Below are 18,559 nucleotides of genomic sequence, written 5' to 3'. Positions count from 1 at the left end.
ATTATGAAATAGAACTAGAGGAGTCAGGAACTGCATCAAATACGTCAACTGACGACCACCCTTTCTCCTCTGCCTCCAGTTCCTTCACTTTCTCGTCGGGTTCAAAAACGCATGAATCTGAAGAAGCAACACAAAATACAACAACCAACCCTCCATCACTGCGCTTGGCTCACGGTCATTCTCACTCCACAGTCAACTGAACACGCCAACTAGAAATGACCCACTAAGTCTGTGTAGGGACTATTTCTGTGCTTCTGTTTCATTTGTCCGAACCTGTACAGTGCATGAAGGAGTCGTGAACCAACTGTCTGTGTCAGGTGCAACTTATCTTTAGGATAACATCCTCGGAAGGGGTCAGGCTAGCAAAATACCCCATGTGTCAAAAATTATGGGCTGTAGGAAAAAAATGTAAGGAAATGTTGTTCAGCTCTTTGTTTCAACTCATTTACCTCATGCATGTGAGCCAGTGATACAGGATGCATTCATGAAAAATAAAACTTCGAAGTTTCTTTTCTTTATTTCACTGCTAACCAAAGGAACATAATTTAATCAGTACAGTTTTTACATATATGTGGATGGAAATAATTGATATGTAGGATTCAGCATACTGGACCCTACCTCACCCCAGTCAAGAGGCAGGATGATGTTGATGATGATGATGAAAACTTTAGTCAGTCTGCTACAGTTCGTTCACCTTTAATTGGCCCATATTTTCTTCATATCGCAGTATATTTCACGTAGCTCAATGGCAGAAAAAGACAATACTATGGCTCTCCATCTTTCCACAATACTTCTTCGTAACTGGCATCGTATTCTTGTGCTAATCTTCTATCACAATTCAGTATTCAGAACAGAGAGATGGTAATTTGTAGTCAAACTAAAGTGAACAAAATATAACAGTCTTCATAATCATAATTATTTTCAATTTTCAAGTAATTTTCAAAGTGAAGAAATTAATCAGAGCATAATACAAACTCATTTTTTTTTTTTTTGTCTGTAATAGTTTAGGAGCGGCACTGTCCTTGCCCATAATATTTGTTGTGAATTATACCATTAAAATCCAAGTACAATAAAGCTCACAAGAAAAAAGATTCAGGAGTGTGTTGGGAAATCAACATTAAAATCCAGATGAGGCCATGTTCTTCATACACCCATGAAGTTAAACGGAATGACCAGCTGCTGAAGAAAATCTCCGTAATCTTATACAAAGCTTACACAGACACCGTCTTTCCACCTACGTCTTTCACATTATAATAGATAAAAAGTGGTACAACTTAAAGAAAAATTATTACATAACTTCTTTTAAAAAATTAAGAGAATCCAACTCGTGCAATTCCCCCCCCCCCCCCCGCCGCCGTTTTAGTCACCTTCCATGATACGCTGAGAATTCGTGGGTAGTTTTGTATTTTCCCTATCCACGACATAGGGGTGGAGTTCACTTCTTACACCCACCTACCGCAGTGGAACTCGAGCCAGAAAATATACGGTTTCAGAAGCAATGGCCGACTGCGAGAATTAAAATACCCACAGACTAGTTCTCTGCCTAGAGAATGTACATCTGTTTCAGCCCATTCTTGACCGTCTTCAGGCAAAACTAAAGGATCTTGACAAAAAGCACAGTTATGGTGTGTAGATGTAATTCTGCCGTTTTATCCATTCACGGCATTGTGAAATGAAGGTACTGTATAGTGTCTGGCTGGGCTCCTGTTGCACATGGTCAGGAAGGACTGGATCGGGATGCAAACACGCACTTAAGATCAATTCCCTGTCGTAACTCAGGCTTTGATATGCAGGAGGGACAAGGAGGCTGTCAAATCATCTTTGTCTTGCTCTGACTTCATAAATAAATATTACTTGTTAGTACGACACGAAAATTACAACAGGTTATAACTTTTTCTTTGGAAGGTAGATTAAAAAAAGAAAAAGAAAAAAGATACAAAATCTTCCCTTGCCTAGTTCTTTCTGTAAAAACATATCTAAGCTACGTCGTGGCCACATCAGTCGCTGGTTATTAATCACATCAGTCCTCGAGGAACCTGGCCTACGCAGCTGGACGTGGCAGTGTCTTTTGATTGAGGTTTGTTCCTGCCATTGGTGGATCCAGCGGTAGATGGAGGACACGCTGGGTCCGGTCTTGAATGAGATATATCGCACTGACGCCCTACCCAGCCACATCAACACGAGCAAAGAATGATCACCCACAGCCAAACTGCTATTGGTTAGTCTTCTCTTCATTCTGATACTCTGCCAGACAAAAATGTAAAAAGTTCGGCAATTACACTAACGCCGTAAAGTAAAAAATAAACTATTTTCTCCACTCTTAAACTATGATGAAATGTTCTGTATACGCTTCATTACGTAATTTTAAAATAATATCTTCTCTTATTTAGAAGGGAAAGAGTTTATCTAAACGAAATATCAAGGGAAAAGGTTAGGCCGAGAAAGTTAGAATTTTGGGCCAAAACGTGTTTATTCCGCTGATGTTCCTTCAAGCTATGCATTTCTGTTTTCATGGTTTCCTCATCCCACTCGATGTGTGATAGACCTCATTCCCCTTCACACATAAAACCTGTCTGCCTTTTCGTTTACAGGCTATTATTTTGTCTCTCCACCATCCCATTGTTCTCTCTCTCTCTCTCTCTCTCTCTCTCTCTCTCTCTCTCTCTCCCAGCATTCAATATAGCCAAGTTCCCCAAATTAACCACCATCAGCTGCATCTCTCATGAACATTATATTTCTCGCATTTTTTTTTCTTTCGTCCGTTTATCTTGCAGTGTTATGCCGCATCAACTGCTAATATACGCTTTTCTGATGATACGCGTCAGTAACTTTTTTGAGGGACTGACCTCGAGAAATCAGCATCCGAGTTTGTCCCCAATAGCCGATTACTGACAGGAAAGGAGAGCCAGCACTGACACATAAGCAAAAATCCGAGTCAGAATGTAATGTCTCAAATGAAAACTGGCAAATTCATCGCGGCCAGAGGATCTATTTATCTATCTATATACCAAGGCTGCTTCCCCCAAGGAAAGGGAGGTAGCTGAGACAGGATGACACACTCCCCATTTACTCATCCATTCAAACACATTCATTCGCATCTTAGCCCCAAAGGGGAGAACGGACAGATCCTCACCGCACCACACCGCACAAGGGTCAACTGCGCAATGCAATCAGTGACATCCGCAGCAGGGCCCGACAGCAGAACTGGTTTACCCCTGCCACATCATAACAGACCCATCCCCTTACCCGCACCTGACCTGACTAGCTGATCAGACCAAATGCGGGAGAATATCCCCTCAGGGCTGCGTCATCACTTATTCATTCACAATTTCTCTCCATTTATTTCTGTCACGCACAGCCACTCTTCCTTGCTCAACAGACATCCCTCTCGCATCCAACGCTCTCTTCACACTGTCCATCCATCCTATTCGTGGTCTTCCTCTCAGCCTTCCACCTCTCACATCAGATCTAGTTATCTTTTTAACCAATCGCTCATTATCCATTCTCTCCCTATGCCCAAACCATCGCAACACCCTCTGCTCAACTCTATCAGCCATCTCCCGAACAACTCCAGTTCTCCTTCGCACTTCATCATTTCGCACCCGATCCATACGCGTCACTCCACACATACTCCTCAGACACCTCATCTCCATTACATTCAAACTTTTCCTCTCTGCTACACCCATATTCCATATTTCAGCCCCATATAACGCAGTCGGTACCACAACACCCTCATACAGCCTTCTCTTTACATCCATTCTAAGCAAACGACATTTAAACACTTTTTTCATTCCTCCCAGCACCTTTCCTACTTCATTTATTCTAAACTTCTCTTCTGCATTTATTCTTCCATCCACAGCAACATGTGACCCTAGATATTTAAAACAATCTACCTCCTCAAGCAACTCACCATTCAAAACTATATTCATCCCCCTACCATCTATTAACCTCGTACACTTCATCACTTTACTCTTATTCTCATTTACTTTCAATTTCCTCCTTTCACACACCCTTCCAAACTCCTCTACCAACTGTCTCAATCTCTCCTCTGAATCAGTCACCAGTGCAGTATCATCTGCAAACAGCAGCTGCTTCAGATTCCACTCTCCACCATCAACATTCACCAGACTCAGACCTCCACCTAAAACTCTTGCATTCACCTCCCTTACAACACCATCCATGTAAATATTAAACAACCAAGGCGACATCACACATCCCTGTCGCAGCCCCACTCTCACGGGAAACCAATCACTCACAGTATTTCCCACTCTTACACACGCTTTACTATTACATAAAAACTTTTCACCCCTTTTAGTAACCTACCATCAAGTCCATACAATCTTAAAACAGTCCACAAAGCCTCCCTATCAATTCTATCATACTATCTATCTATATCTATCTATAGCCCGACGCCCTAATCCCGCAAAGGGTGGCTGCAGACAAAACGCCTCCAAGTCACTCTGTCACCCACCATTTGACTCCCCTCCCCCCAACTCACCCCCCCCCTCCCTCATATACCTCTCAACTCCATCCCTCCACCTCATCCTCGGTCTACCCCTCCCTCTCCCTCCCTCCACCTCACCTACATACACCCTCTTGGTCAGTCTTTCATTCTCCATTCTCTCCACACGTCCAAACCACCTCAGTGTATTTCTCCTAATCTTTTCAACCACATCCACATCTACCCCACAACGTTCCTTCACTTCTTCATTCGTCAACCTGTCCCTCCACGTCACTCCACATGCTCCTCTCAAGTAACTCATTTCCACTGCTCTCACTCTTGACTTGTTCCCCTCTTGCAAGGTCCATGCCTCGCTTCCATACGTCAGGGTAGGGATCACAATACCATCATGCAGTGACTTCTTAACTTCCATACTCACCTCCCTATTTCTCATCACTGCTTTCAGTGTACCAACAACCTTTCTTCCCTGCTGTACCCTTTCACGTACTTCATCCCCCAAAGTTCCATCCTTACTCATCACACTACCCAAGTACTTGAATGCACTCACATTCTCCATATCCTCACCATCCAACCTCACTGCACACTCTGTGACTTCATTCCTCTCAAACACCATAACTTTACTTTTGTTTACATTAACTTTCAGCCTCCTCCTCCTACACACTGTCCCAAATTCATTCACCAGACCTTGCAACTCCCATTCATCTTCACTCAACAATACTGTATCATCAGCAACCAGCAACACCGGAAGCTTCCAAATCTCACCCTCATTCATTAGGGCCACCCCCACATCCACTGCCCTACCTTGCACCTCCTTTACAACCCCATCCATATATATATTAAACAGCCATGGAGACATCACACACCCCTGTTTCAGTCCCACATTGAGATCAAAGAACTCACTCAGCTCACCATCCACTCGCACCGTAGCCCTAGCTCCCTCGTACATACTCTTCACAGCACTCAACAATTTCCCCTCCACTCCATATATTCTTAATACTTCCCACATACCTTGCCTATCTATTCTGTCATAAGCTTTCTCCAAGTCCATGAAGGCAGCATACACTTTCCTTCCCTTCTCTAGATACTTCTCCACTAAACATCTTAGAACAAATATCTGATCTACACACCCTTTTCCCTTCCTGAATCCCCCTTGTTCTTCTCCAACTAGCTCCTCTGTCATATGCCTAACCCTATCAATGAGTATTCTACCATATATTTTTCCAGTCACACTAAGAAGGCAAATACCCCTATGGTTACCACATACTTCTCTCTCCCCTTTTCCTTTGTACAGAGGAACAATTATACCTGATTTCCAGTCCTCTGGAACCCTTCCCTCTTCCCAAGCCAATCTACACAACTTCCATATCCACTCCACAACAATCTCACCCCCATACCTAAGCATTTCACCGCACACTCCATCAATTCCTGGGGCCTTTCCCAGCTTAATCTTCTTCATCGCTTCCACTACTTCCGACCTACTGATCTCTTCCTCCCTCCTCTCATCTTTTCTTCTCCCAGCCATTCCCCAACCACTTATACTCACACTGCTCTCACTCTCTACATTCAACAAATCCTCAAAGTGCTCCTTCCATCTCCTCAATTTCTCTCTCTTCTCCACCAACAATCTATTATTCCTATCTTTCACTCCCCTACTATTTCCCCTTTCACACTGCCTTACTTTCTTTACCTCCTTCCAAAACAATTTCTTACTCTCCCTCCATTTCACACTCAGATTCCTCCCAAACTCTTCATCCACTTTCTTCTTACTCTCCTTCACCAGTCTCTTAACCTCCCTTCTCCTGCTCACATATACCTCTCTCTTCTCTCTCTTATCTTCTCCCCTACCTCTACTCGCCAACCATTCACCATATGCCTTCTTCTTTTGTTCCACAGCTCGTTTCACCTCATCATTCCACCATGCTGTCCCTTGCACACCTCTGCATCTCCTCCTCACTCCACAAACCGCCTCACACGCTGCGCTTATCTCTTCCGTGAATATCCTACATACGTCTTCCACCCCTTCCAACTGCTCTAGCTCATACCTTCCCAATCTTTTTTCCACTATGCTCTTATACTCTGTCATTTTCTCACTATCTTGCAATTTCTCCACTCTTCTCACAGGAGCTGCTTCCTCCTGTCTTCTCCTTCGTCTCCTCAACCACTTTCTTCGCAGCTCTACCTTGGCCATCACTAAGTGATGGTCCGAGACTCCATTCCCCCACCCTCTCCACACCCTTGCATCCAACACTTGTCTTCTCATTCGCTCATCCACACACACGTAGTCTATCATTGCCTTTCGTTCAACAAGTTCACCATCCATCCTCCTCATTACTCTCCATGTATACCGGTGGATCATCTTATGACGAAAGTAGGTGTTGCCTATTGCCAACCCCTTACCAGCACAGATGTCCACCAAAGCACTACCATTCCCATCTACTTCAGCTGGCACACCCCACTGACCAACCACTCCATCCACTCGTACATTCCCAACTTTCCCATTCATGTCTCCAATCAACAGCACTCTCTCGCTCCTCTCAAACTTGTCCATACATGCTTCTACTCTCGCCCAAAACTCATCTTTCACTCTTGCCACTCGATCCTCTGTTGGAGCATACACACATACAATCGCCCATGCTTGTATACCTACTTTCATCCTCACCCATACAATCCTTGCACCCACTGTTCCATACTCTCTTATATTCTCCTTCCATCATACGCTTTCTCTAAATCCATAAATGCCCAAAACATATCCTTGCCTTTCGCTAAATACTTTTCACACACTTGTCTCACAGCAAACACCTGATCAACGCATCCCCTCCCTCTCCTAAAGCCACACTGCTCATCACCAATCACTCCCTCTGTACCCTCTCTAACTCTCATAATTAACACTCTACCATACACCTTACCTACAACACTCAACAGACTTATACCCCTAAAGCTAGTACATTCATACTTATCACCCATGCCTTTATACAACGGGACCACACAAGCACTTGCCCAGTCAATTGGCACCATACCTTTCTCAAAGCACACATTCAACAATCTTACTAACCAGTCAACAATAGTCACTCCACCACCCTTCAGGCATTCCACAGCACACCCATCCATACCTGCAGCTTTCCCTGTTTTCATCTCCTTTACTGCCTTCTCAGCTTACTTCCCCTATCTCAGTGGTACTTAGACAATGCCACGGCTCAGCATGCTTCCCAGAGCACTTCTTCATGACAAGCATCATACCCCTTAATCTCTGTTACAGCTCGGTTTTGATGAAGAGATGACACTTTTACGTCTCGATACAGTGTACAGAATATACTTTTGTATAGATGCAAATATTACAATCACTGCCCACTGGACGCTTCTGATTACCCTCTGCTGCTCCTACAACTAAAATGAAGTTTGTAGAAAATAACATTGAAATGTGACACTTAAAAATGAAATTTTCGTGTTTATTGTGAGAAAATCTTGGTTGTGCTAGGTTTGTGGTGTGTTTCTTTTTCTTTGTGTGTGTGTGTGTGTGTGTGTGTGTGTGTGTGTGTGTGTGTGTGTGTGTGTGTGTGTGTATCTTGCTTACGTCAGGTTTATAGTGTATATCAGTGTGTGAGATTTTTAAGTTGTCATAAAAGATATTTTGTTTGCTTTTGTGTTTGCAGTGCACTTTTAATTTAGTACGTTATCGATATTGCGTGTGTTTATATTGTCTTATTTACGTCATGTGCATCTTTTATTTACGACAGTTATATTAATTTACATCGTGGAACTTTTATTTACGAGATATTGTTTATATTTTCGTCATGTGCATCCATTTACAACATGAGTACTGTTTACGTTTCTTTAGTTCACTTACTTCATAAGTACTGTTTAGGTTTATAGTGCGTATTTTGTTTACGCCATAAGAATTTCTTACAGTAGGTTTGTACAGGGTGTCCCGCAAGTCACGCTCTATAGGGGAAAACGTTAATCGTGTTTTTCTGTCACGGGATTTGTATTACAGCTGCACAACGATGTTGACCCTAGAGGAATGCATTGAAATCATCCTGCTGTTGGGTACGTGAAGCAACAGAGAGGTGGCAGAAGAGTTTGATCACCAACATCCACATGGAAACCCAATTTCTCATACCACTGTTGGACGACTAATTCCCAGATTCAAGGAGTCGGGACGTGTGTGCGAGAATCCAAGTTCATGACTGCCAAAGTCTGTTGTAAACGAAGCAATACGTACTGCTATCTCGGCACGTTTTGCTGTGCATCCGAGGAATTCCCTGAGCCGATTGCCCGCTGAAATCGGGTTGAGCGAGGACGACCCAGATTTGTGAATGCAGTTTTGCGAGTGGGCTTTATCAGAAGTGGACTGTGATCCCGACTTTGCCAGCGGCATCCTGTTCTCTGTGGAGGCCAACTTTTACGTGTCCAGCAAACTAAATCGCCAAAACAGGCGTGACTGGTCCTCTCAGAACCCTCACTGGTTTGACGCCAGTAAAGAGCAAGGAAGTGAACGTGTAATGGTGTGGTGTGGCCTGTTGAAGGGCAGACTGATTGGTCTATTCTTCTTTGACGACAGTGTCACAGGAGAAAGGTATCTGGAGATGGTGGATACTGAGGTGTTACCAAACATCCTGAATCCTAAGGGAGAATATCCAATGTGGTATCAGGTACGGAGCCCCTGTTCATTATGCTGTTGAAGTCACGTCATATGATGGACAAACAGTTCCCTGGACGATGGGTTGGTCGATGTGGACCTGTCAAATGTCCCCCGTGAATCCCTGACCTCACACCTCTGGATTTTTACAGGTTGATGGCAAGCTGGTGATAGGGAGAGCTGGAGCTCCCGTATCACCAGCCCTCAGGACTTTATCCTGACCATCTCCCTTTGCTGAACATTTGCAGTGCATTCATTTACACAGAGAGTAGGCCAGCATGCTCTCATAATACCTCTACCTTCAACTGTCTACACCACACTACATGCACATAACATATCACACCTTCTATTCACGTCTTTAGTAATGGCCGCTGCAATCTTACAATCAAATGAGGTGGTACCTCGGATTGCCACCACCGGCAGGGTAGGGCTGGCGGCACAAGGTCCTCCCGGTCGCCATCAAGAGACTGTGTTGGCAGCGACTGTTGCTATTTCCAGGAATGCTCTTCAGTGAAGACGAGACAGTTCGGCCTTATTCTTTACCAACATGTGGGTCCTTACCACAAATTTAATCTCAGTTCATTTTTTCCTTCAGTCCATATCCCCTTTGGCCCTTTTCCTCACAGAACCACAAATCTCACCTTCTACCAATATATCTCCATTTTATTTTCCTGGTTACCATCTCCTTACAAACTTCCGTAACAAAGACGGCACTTGTTGTCATATCAAATCCCAATATGCAGTTGACACTATTTTAAATTTCACTTCATCCAGTTTTGATTACTCATTATATAAATTAAACTGTCAAAATATTACCAAATATATTTGTGTAGTTTATCGTTCCCCCAATGCGTTTTCGGAACCCAGTGTATGTGATTCCATATCCACTCAGTTGAGTTACCTTGCCCTTGCCCTTGGCACCGAAATTACCATTTTGGGTGATTTTAACATACACAATGTTGAATGGTTATTGCATTTTGCCCAGACTGACGACGCTGGTCTAGACTGCGAGCTGTCTGCGGAATCATTTAATTCCACCCAGTTGGTAAAGCAACCAACCAGAATACCTGATAATACTGACCATAATGCCCATCTCTTGGATTTATTCTTGACAAATAATCCAGATCAAAACAGGATAGAGGTACTGTCACCACTTGGATCATCTGACCACAATCTCATCAAAGCCTCATTAGTTAACCCTCTCGCACCTCCCCATTCTGAACCTGTCAGGGTGACCCGATGGCACTTTGATAGGGTAGACTGGGATGCAATTAGAAATTATCTTGCTGATGTTCCATGGCAGTCTTTCTTCTGTAGTAATCTCAATTCTACCCAGTCCCACATTTGCGACTTAATACTAGCTGGTATGGAATTATTCATACCAAGTCAACCGTTCACTAAAAGATCGAACTCTCCAAAATGGTTTGATGGCAACTGTTCCAGGGCAACAGCCCAAAAGTCATTAGCCTATAGCTCTTACTTAAAATCAAAAACATCTGAATCACTCTCCCAATTTAAAATTGCTAGAAATCATGCAAAAGCTGTATTAAATCTATCTAAATCAAACTTTCTTCAAAAGCAAGCATCAGAACTACTTAACAACCCTAATGACAATAGAATATTCTGGTCAACTCTTAATTCTTTCAATAATAACTTTAACAAGCAAGTCATCTTCCTTTCCCCCACTAGAATCTTCAGATGGCAACATTACAAATGACCCAAGTGGGAAAGCAGATATCTTTGCCAGTACCTTTGGCAGAAACTCTACCATAGACGATACCAGCCAGAATGTCCCAGTACTGGAACTTGATTCTCCCGAAATTGCCCCAGTTAAAATAAAGACAAGATACGTAAAATCCATCCTAGACAATTTACCTACCAACAAAGCCCCAGGCCCAGATGGAATTCCGCCAATTGTTTTGAAAAAGTGTTCCCCTGAACTTGCCTCTGTCCTAGCTAAATTATTCAGACTATGCATACGTACTTCTTTATTCCCAAATTCATGGAAAGAAGCCAATATCCACCCAGTCCCGAAGAAAGGAAGTTCTTCTCACCCCTCCAATTACAGACCAATAGCTGTCACATCTTCTCTTGGTAAGGTGTTTGAAACTTTAATTAATAAGCACATTGTTAAACATCTTGAATCCAACAACTTAATTAGTGATAGACAATATGATTTTCGCCACGAAAGATCCACCATTGACATACTCAATCTCCTAACTCATACCATCCATCAATCAATTGATCTTTTTGGAGAAACTCATGCAGTAGCTCTTGATATCTCTAAAGCTTTCAACAGAGTATGGCACCGTTCCCTGATGTCCAAAGTCCCTTACTATGGACTAACGTCTTTTGTTCCTTTGATTTCTTCATATCTTAGTGACAGGAAAATAAGAGTAAAAGTTGATGATGTATATTCCAATTGCCACTCAGTTAACGCCGGCGTGCCACAGGGATCAGTTCTGGCGCCAACCCTATTTCTGGTTCATATTAGATGATCTCTTATCTGTTACCCACAATTCCATTCATTCATATGCAGATGACTGAACACTACATAGTTCATTCACACTCAGATATCCATTTACAAAGTCTAATATCTCTGCCTCTCAACTCAGTACAGCCATCTCCATAAATCAAGATCTATCTACAATCAGTGAATGGGGACAAAACAACCTTGTCTCTTTTAATGATAGTAAAACTAAATATATACAGTTTACTAATAGACAGATATTGCCAGATTCGTACATTACCTTCAGTGCTACTAATATTCCCATCACCAAAAGTATTGAAATTCTTGGCGTCTCACTTAACAGTGCCCTCAGCTGGACCTCTCATGTCTGATCACTTGCTAAAACTGCCTCAAAGAAACTTGGATTATTGTACAGAGTCCGTAACTTTGCCGATGAGCAGTTAGCTATAATTTATAAGAGTCATGTGCGCTCTCAGCTTGAATATTGCTCACCCTTGTGGAATGGTTGTGGAGAGGTTGCATTAAGACAACTAGACAAAATTCAGAATAAAGCTATTAGAATCATTAACAACCCTACCATTACATATAAACTACCTCCCCTGCAAGTAAGGAAGCAATGTTGCCTCCCTTGCATTATTTTACAGATATTTTTTTGGCAAATACTCAGACGAAGTCGCGTCCATGTGCCACCTCTCCATGGCTTCCCTCGTGCTACACGGGCATCTGGTAGCGCTCATGACTGAAATGTCACTCAGCATATTGCAGAACTCCTGCCTATCAGAATTCTTTTATTCCCCGAACTGCATCTCTCTGGAACTCGCTTCCTAAGAGTTGTTTCCCTCCAAATTTCAACCCACAACTGTTCAAGTCTAATTGTTACAGATATTTTATGAACAGAGGACACCAGTAATCTGGTGTATGGTATCTAAATTATTAGAGATGAATGATTATGTCAGAGAAAATGAACCACATATAATATGCCTAACTGAAACAAAATTAACACCAAGGATATCCAATGACATACTAAACGTAGAGGAATATAATATATGGAGAAGAGATAGAAACTTAAAAAAAGGAGGAGGAATTATAATATTAACTAAGAAAAATCTAAAAGTCAATGAAATAAAACTAGATATACCCTCACAAGTAGAACTGATTGCAGTAGAGATCAACACATCTGAAGGGAAAGTAATTGTAGCCAATATGTACATGCCACCCAGATCAAACACATGGGAAAGAGACGAATATGAGGACCTGGCAGAGAGTACAATTCAGAGTTTAAGAGCATTACTACATAAAATGGAAGAGAAATCGGAAAGAATTATACTAACTGGAGATTTTAATACAAATATAAATTGGAATGCTCTAGATATAATTAGCCAAGAAAGCTGTTGGGACCAAAAGCTCCTGGATCTCGTGCAAGAGTTTTTCCTAACGCAACATGTGAGGGAAACCACCAGAAAAAGAGGACTCGATGTACCTTCAATGCTAGATCTCATATTTACTAGGCAAGAAAATGATATTGACAGTTTAATATATCACCCTCCACTCGGCAAAAGCGATCATGCAGTACTAAATTGCAACTTCAGGATAGGATATGACATAGTTAACAGCAATGAAAGTTACAAAAAGAGCCTAAACTATAAAAAAGGGAAATTATCAAGACATAAAGAAGTATTTCTTAGAAGTTGATTGGGAAAATGAGCTTAGAGGACAAGATTTAAATGCTGTATATAAAAAAAATTCTGTGAATTTTATGAAATAGGAGTCCAGAATTACATCCCACAGCACAAAGAAGCAGATAAGAAAATACAGAAATGGTTCAATACAGAATGTAAAAAATCAAAAGAAAGAAGAGATTTGTTGTGGAATAGATACAGAAGACAAAATAGTGAAAGGGCATATAATAATTACAAACAGGCAAGAAACGATTATACAAGAATAAAGAGGGAAGCCCAAAAACAGTTTGAGGAGGATATAATAAATATAAGTTGTGATCAACCAAAACTATTTTACAGCTATATCAGAAGCAAAACCAAAGTAAAAGATATAATACAATCCATTACGGACGAGGGAATCACCTATACACAAGAGAAAGATATTTGTGAAGCGCTAAATAAGAATTTCCAATTAGTTTTTACAGCAGAAAAAATTTTTGAGAGGGACGATGTGGAACATGCATGTCCACACATACTACCAGATATACAAATATCAGAAAAAGTAATACAGGAGGATTTAAGTAAATTAGACAGAGGAAAAGCAAATGGTCCTGATGAAATTTCATGTTGGGTGCTACGAGAATGTGTAAAGGAGTTAAGTAAACCATTATTTTTAATTTTCAAGAAATCCTTGAGTCAAGGTAAACTACCTGATATTTGGAAGAAAGCAAATACTGTCCCCTTATTCAAGAAAAGGAATAGACAAAATCCACTCAACTACCGACCAATATCACTGACCAGTGTTGTAAGCAAGGTATTAGAAAAGCTTATAAGAAAAGCTTGGGTAAATCATCTAGAAGAACAGAATATGATAACAGAAAGACAGTATGGTTTAAGAAAAGGAAAATCATGTGTTACTAATCTGTTGAGCTACTATGACAGAGTAACAGATACAATACAGGAAAGAGAAGGATGGGTGGACAGTATCTATTTAGATTTCAAGAAAGCATTTGACACAGTACCACACCAAAGACTTTTATGGAAACTGTACCACCAAGGAGGAATTCGAGGGAAACTGTTTTGTTGGATGCAAGATTTTCTCATAAAAAGAGAAATGAGAACAGTACTAAGGAGAAACTATTCATCATGGAAAGAAGTGACTAGTGGAGTACCACAGGGCTCAGTGCTGGCACCAATCATGTTTTATTCTATATAAATTATATAGACAGTAACACTGGAAATGAAAGCTATCTTAATATGTTTGCAGATGATGCAAAAATACAAAGGAGAATTACTAACACAGACTCTTGTAAAGAGCTACAAGAAGAATTAAATAAACTTCATGAATGGAGTAATACATGGCAAATGGAATTCAATGTGGACAAGTGTCATGTAATCAAGTTTGGTAAAAGTGGAAAAAGACCTGATTGGGATTATACGTTAGGAAATAAAACCTTACACACATCAGAAAGAGAGAAGGACCTAGGTGTGATTATCAATAACAGACTATCTCCAGCTCACCACTTCAGTGAGAAGGTACGGAACATGTATACTCTGCTTGCAAATATGAGAATAGCATTCACATACATAAATGAAGACATGCTAAGAAGGATAATAACATCATTCATCAGACCAACCCTGGAGTATGCATCAGTAGTCTGGAGTCCTCATCTCAAGAAACACATAGACAAGATTGAAAAAGTTCAAAGGGCCGCTACAAGATGGGTACCAAGCTTAAGGGATCTAAGCTACGAAGAAAGACTAAATAAACTGAATCTACCATACACTACAGGAGAGAAGGAAAAGAGGTGACACGATAATGCTATATAAATGCATATCAGGGAAGGAGAATTAAACATAAATGATTACTTAACATATAGGGAAGCATCAGCAAGAGGACACTGCAAAAAACTGCATAAGAAGAGAGGTGATAAAGACGTAAGGAAATTTAGTTTCCCAAACAGAGCAATTGATCAGTGGAATGCACTACCGAATGAAATAGTGTGTGCCAAAACAATTCACAAATTTAAGGATATGTACGATAAATATGGTTTAAGACACGGGACAGTACGAGCTTGACTCATTCCTGTAAAGATACAATTAGGTAAGAACACACAAACAGAGAGAGAGAGAGAGAGAGAGAACACGCATAAACAGACAGACAGACAGACAGATAGACACACACACACACACACACACACACACACACACACACACACACACACACACACACACACAACTCACACCCTGACGCATACAGAGAGAGAGAGAGAGAGAGAGAGAGAGAGAGAGAGAGAGAGAGAGAGATTTTTGTTTTAATTAATTTATTACGCTCATAGAGCGACAAACCTAGTACAGTCCTCAGTCTCTAATCATACATAGTATTCGTGACACGTAGGACACGCTGTCATGTAGAGTGAAGCTGGACAAAGGCAAGAGTGATCTTACAAGAAGGTGAAATACACCAGCATACACTGTGAAACAAGTTTCAGCACCCACCAAAGTGTGGGTGTCGGGCTAAAACAGTATCCAAGTTGTCATCATTTAACAAGTGCCGACACGCATGTATTAAGTCCTGGCCCTGGGGCAGCAAATCACTCACTGAGGGACACTCGAGGCAGTAGTGATGGAGACTGTTGGCATTTGGACGGTCGCAGAGCTTGCAGGTGGAGTAGTGGGGTACGTCCCCTGCCTCGGAGACTTGCCACAGAGGTCTGTACCCTAGCCGAAGCCGGGCAGTCACAATATTATGTCTGCGAACCATGAGCCCATGTCGGCAATACCTCGGGGAAGAGAGTCGGAAGTGGTCGTAGTGTTGTATAGATACGCTCTGTGGACGCTCAACATTCATGCAGTGGAGTGTGGGGAGAAGTGCGGCATAGTATATGATCCGCTTGTAGCAGAGAAGGGAGGGTGCAGCACCGTCAGGCAGCTGCAGTTTGCAGGCACTCTTAGCGAGGAGGTCCACCCTGTCGTTCCCAACTATTCCAACATGGGAAGGAATCCACAAAAATCGTATGCAGAGGGAAAGATCTTGAGCCGCTACTAACTGATGCAAGATGTGGTTGATGAGTGAGCGTTGAGAGGGGTGTGGAGACGAGATGGCCTGAAGTGCAGACTGAGAATCACATATCACAACACCATTCACCTGCCGCTGATGGAGGAGACTGACAGCCAGGAGAAGGGCCTGAAGCTCACAGTATGTAGAGCTGGACGAGTTGGGTAACCTGTGACCAACCCAGCCACCCTCCGGGGGCTCCAAGTCCGGTGAGTAGATGGCGCAGCCAGCACTGCCATCAGGTTGTATGGACCCATCCACATAGAGGTGATGTGTGTCAGAGACAGAGGAAGCGAGCGCAGCAATGTGCTCCAAAGCTAGCCGTTTCTGAATGGAAGGTGGGTCAGTCTTTGAGGTGGGTGTGAAAGTGACATGAGGCTGTGGAATCCTCCATGGGGGTGGCCCATGATCAACCTCGGCCACGGTAACGTCGACGTGAAGACGCTGCAGGGAGGAGCACACTGTGTTGACGAGGGTGCGGACCCCAGGACGAAGTAGAAGTCGAGGAGCAGCAGGGTCAAGTGAGGCTCGCAGGACGTGGGGATAGTGTGGAACAAGATGGGGTGAGTGAAGGCACTTGATGCTGAAGGAGGTGACGTTGGCGTGGATCCTCTCAACAACTGAAGGAAGATTTAGTTCAGTCAACATGGTTACTATCCTGGTGGAGGTGGGGCACCCAAGAATGTATCGCATCACTTTGTTCTGAAACTTTTCTAAAGGCTCCATGGTGGTCCTAGAGAGCTGGCTAAGTGCTGGGGAGAGATAATCGATGACTGACCGTATGAAGGTAATGTAGATGTTTCTTGCCAAGGGGATGGAGATGCCGGCAGCATAATTAGTGAGCCACTTGAAGGGGACAAAGCGCTGTTCTAGCCGGTGGAGGAGATCTTGGATGATGGGATGGACACGCTGCCGAGCAGGTATGGCTGGAGTGATGCGCACTGGCGTTCCCAGGTATAGGTACTGCGTACAGGGCGGGATAACTCTTTGTCCCACAGTAAACACCGGGAGTGTACCACAGCCCCGAGGAGAGAATACTCGACTCTTGTCTGGGGAGAGAAGGAGGCCACAAGCAGAGGACGACTCGTAGATAGACTGTATGAATCTCTGAAGACCGGCAGCAGAGGTGGAATGCACACAGATGTCGTCAGCATAGCAGGTGATAGTCGTGCCAGGAATATCGGGTAGAAGAGTCAGCAAGCGGTGCATCAGGACACTGAAAAGAAAAGGACTTAAAACTCCACCCTGGGGAGTACCAAGCTCGAATTCCCTGGACGTGCTACATGCCCCTTGGAATAGCACACGTGAGGTCCTGTTACAAAGATAACCTCGGATCCACCGTAGGAGATTACCGTGTACCCCAAACTCAACCAGCTGGTCAAGAATAACCTCCTTGTTGGCAGTGTCAAAAGCACTCTTGAGATCAACAAATGCTACCACACTGGCGGGGGAGAGGCGGGCATACAGGTCCATCAGGCAATGGTGTGTGCTCCTCTGTGGCAAAAACCATACAGGCTCTGAGATAACTTGTCTTGTAGCCGGAACATGAGGCGAGCAAGGAATATGCGCTCAAGCACTTTACAAAAGCAGGAGGTGAGTGAAATAGGCCTGAACTTGTCTGTGCCAGGTTTGGGAATGGGCACAATGGTGCTAGAGGTCCAGGCATGAGGCACGTATCCCCTTTGGAAGCAAAGATTGTAGAGCTTCAGCAAGGGAGAGCCGGGAACTTTGAGGAGGAGGCAGAGGACTTGAAAGGTGATACCATCTTCCCCGGGTGCAGTCGTCTTACTCCTGGCAAGAGCACGGCGCAGTTCATCTTCAGTGATGGGTACGTCGTCTTCTTCATCCGGCCGGAGTAATGCAGCCATGAGACGCAATGTGCGGGCGTTCATGTGGGTGGAGAGTGCCTCTTGAACATGGACGGGAAGACTGTGTGACTGCGCCTGCTCAGACCAGGTAGTGATCAGGTCCTCTGCATACTGTGCTGGGCTGTGGTGAAGAGCACTTGGGGGTTTCCTCCTAATAACTCTGTTGATAAGGTGCCACATGGAGGCAGCACTTGTCTGGTGATTGATGCTATCAGTATACTTCCTCCAAGCCTCGGTACGGGCACCCTGCTGAAGGGCAACAAGGTAATCTCTGGACGCACTGATACTGCATGAGACGGGCATGTGTTGGTTGGCTCTGGAATGCAATACCATCATCCACAGCTTGCCTTTCTGCCTGGAGAATGCGCTGATCCAGTGTCCAGGCATGAGCCACACCGTGTCTTTTG

General features: G+C 43.2%; 1 protein-coding gene across 1 annotated transcript; it reads right to left on the bottom strand.

Annotated features, from left to right (window-relative positions):
- Positions 1-15,714: 15,714 nt before the first annotated feature.
- Positions 15,715-17,757, bottom strand: LOC145395283 (uncharacterized). Its single transcript, XM_080268962.1, has one exon. It carries the CDS (start codon positions 17,755-17,757, stop codon positions 15,715-15,717), a length of 2,043 nt encoding a protein of 680 aa, XP_080125088.1.
- Between the last annotated feature and the right edge of the window lie 802 nt (positions 17,758-18,559).

This window comes from Coenobita brevimanus, chromosome 30, assembly GCF_032717465.1.
Source record: "Coenobita brevimanus isolate Jiangsu-jjx chromosome 30, ASM3271746v2, whole genome shotgun sequence".
NCBI classification, from domain to species: domain Eukaryota; kingdom Metazoa; phylum Arthropoda; class Malacostraca; order Decapoda; family Coenobitidae; genus Coenobita; species Coenobita brevimanus.
This window is presented reverse-complemented; position numbering and strand designations above follow the sequence as displayed.

Bases quoted from the DNA above. Each gene is read 5' to 3' on its own strand.
- LOC145395283 (XM_080268962.1), bottom strand. From the start codon at position 17,757: ATGGACCTGTATGCCCGCCTCTCCCCCGCCAGTGTGGTAGCATTTGTT.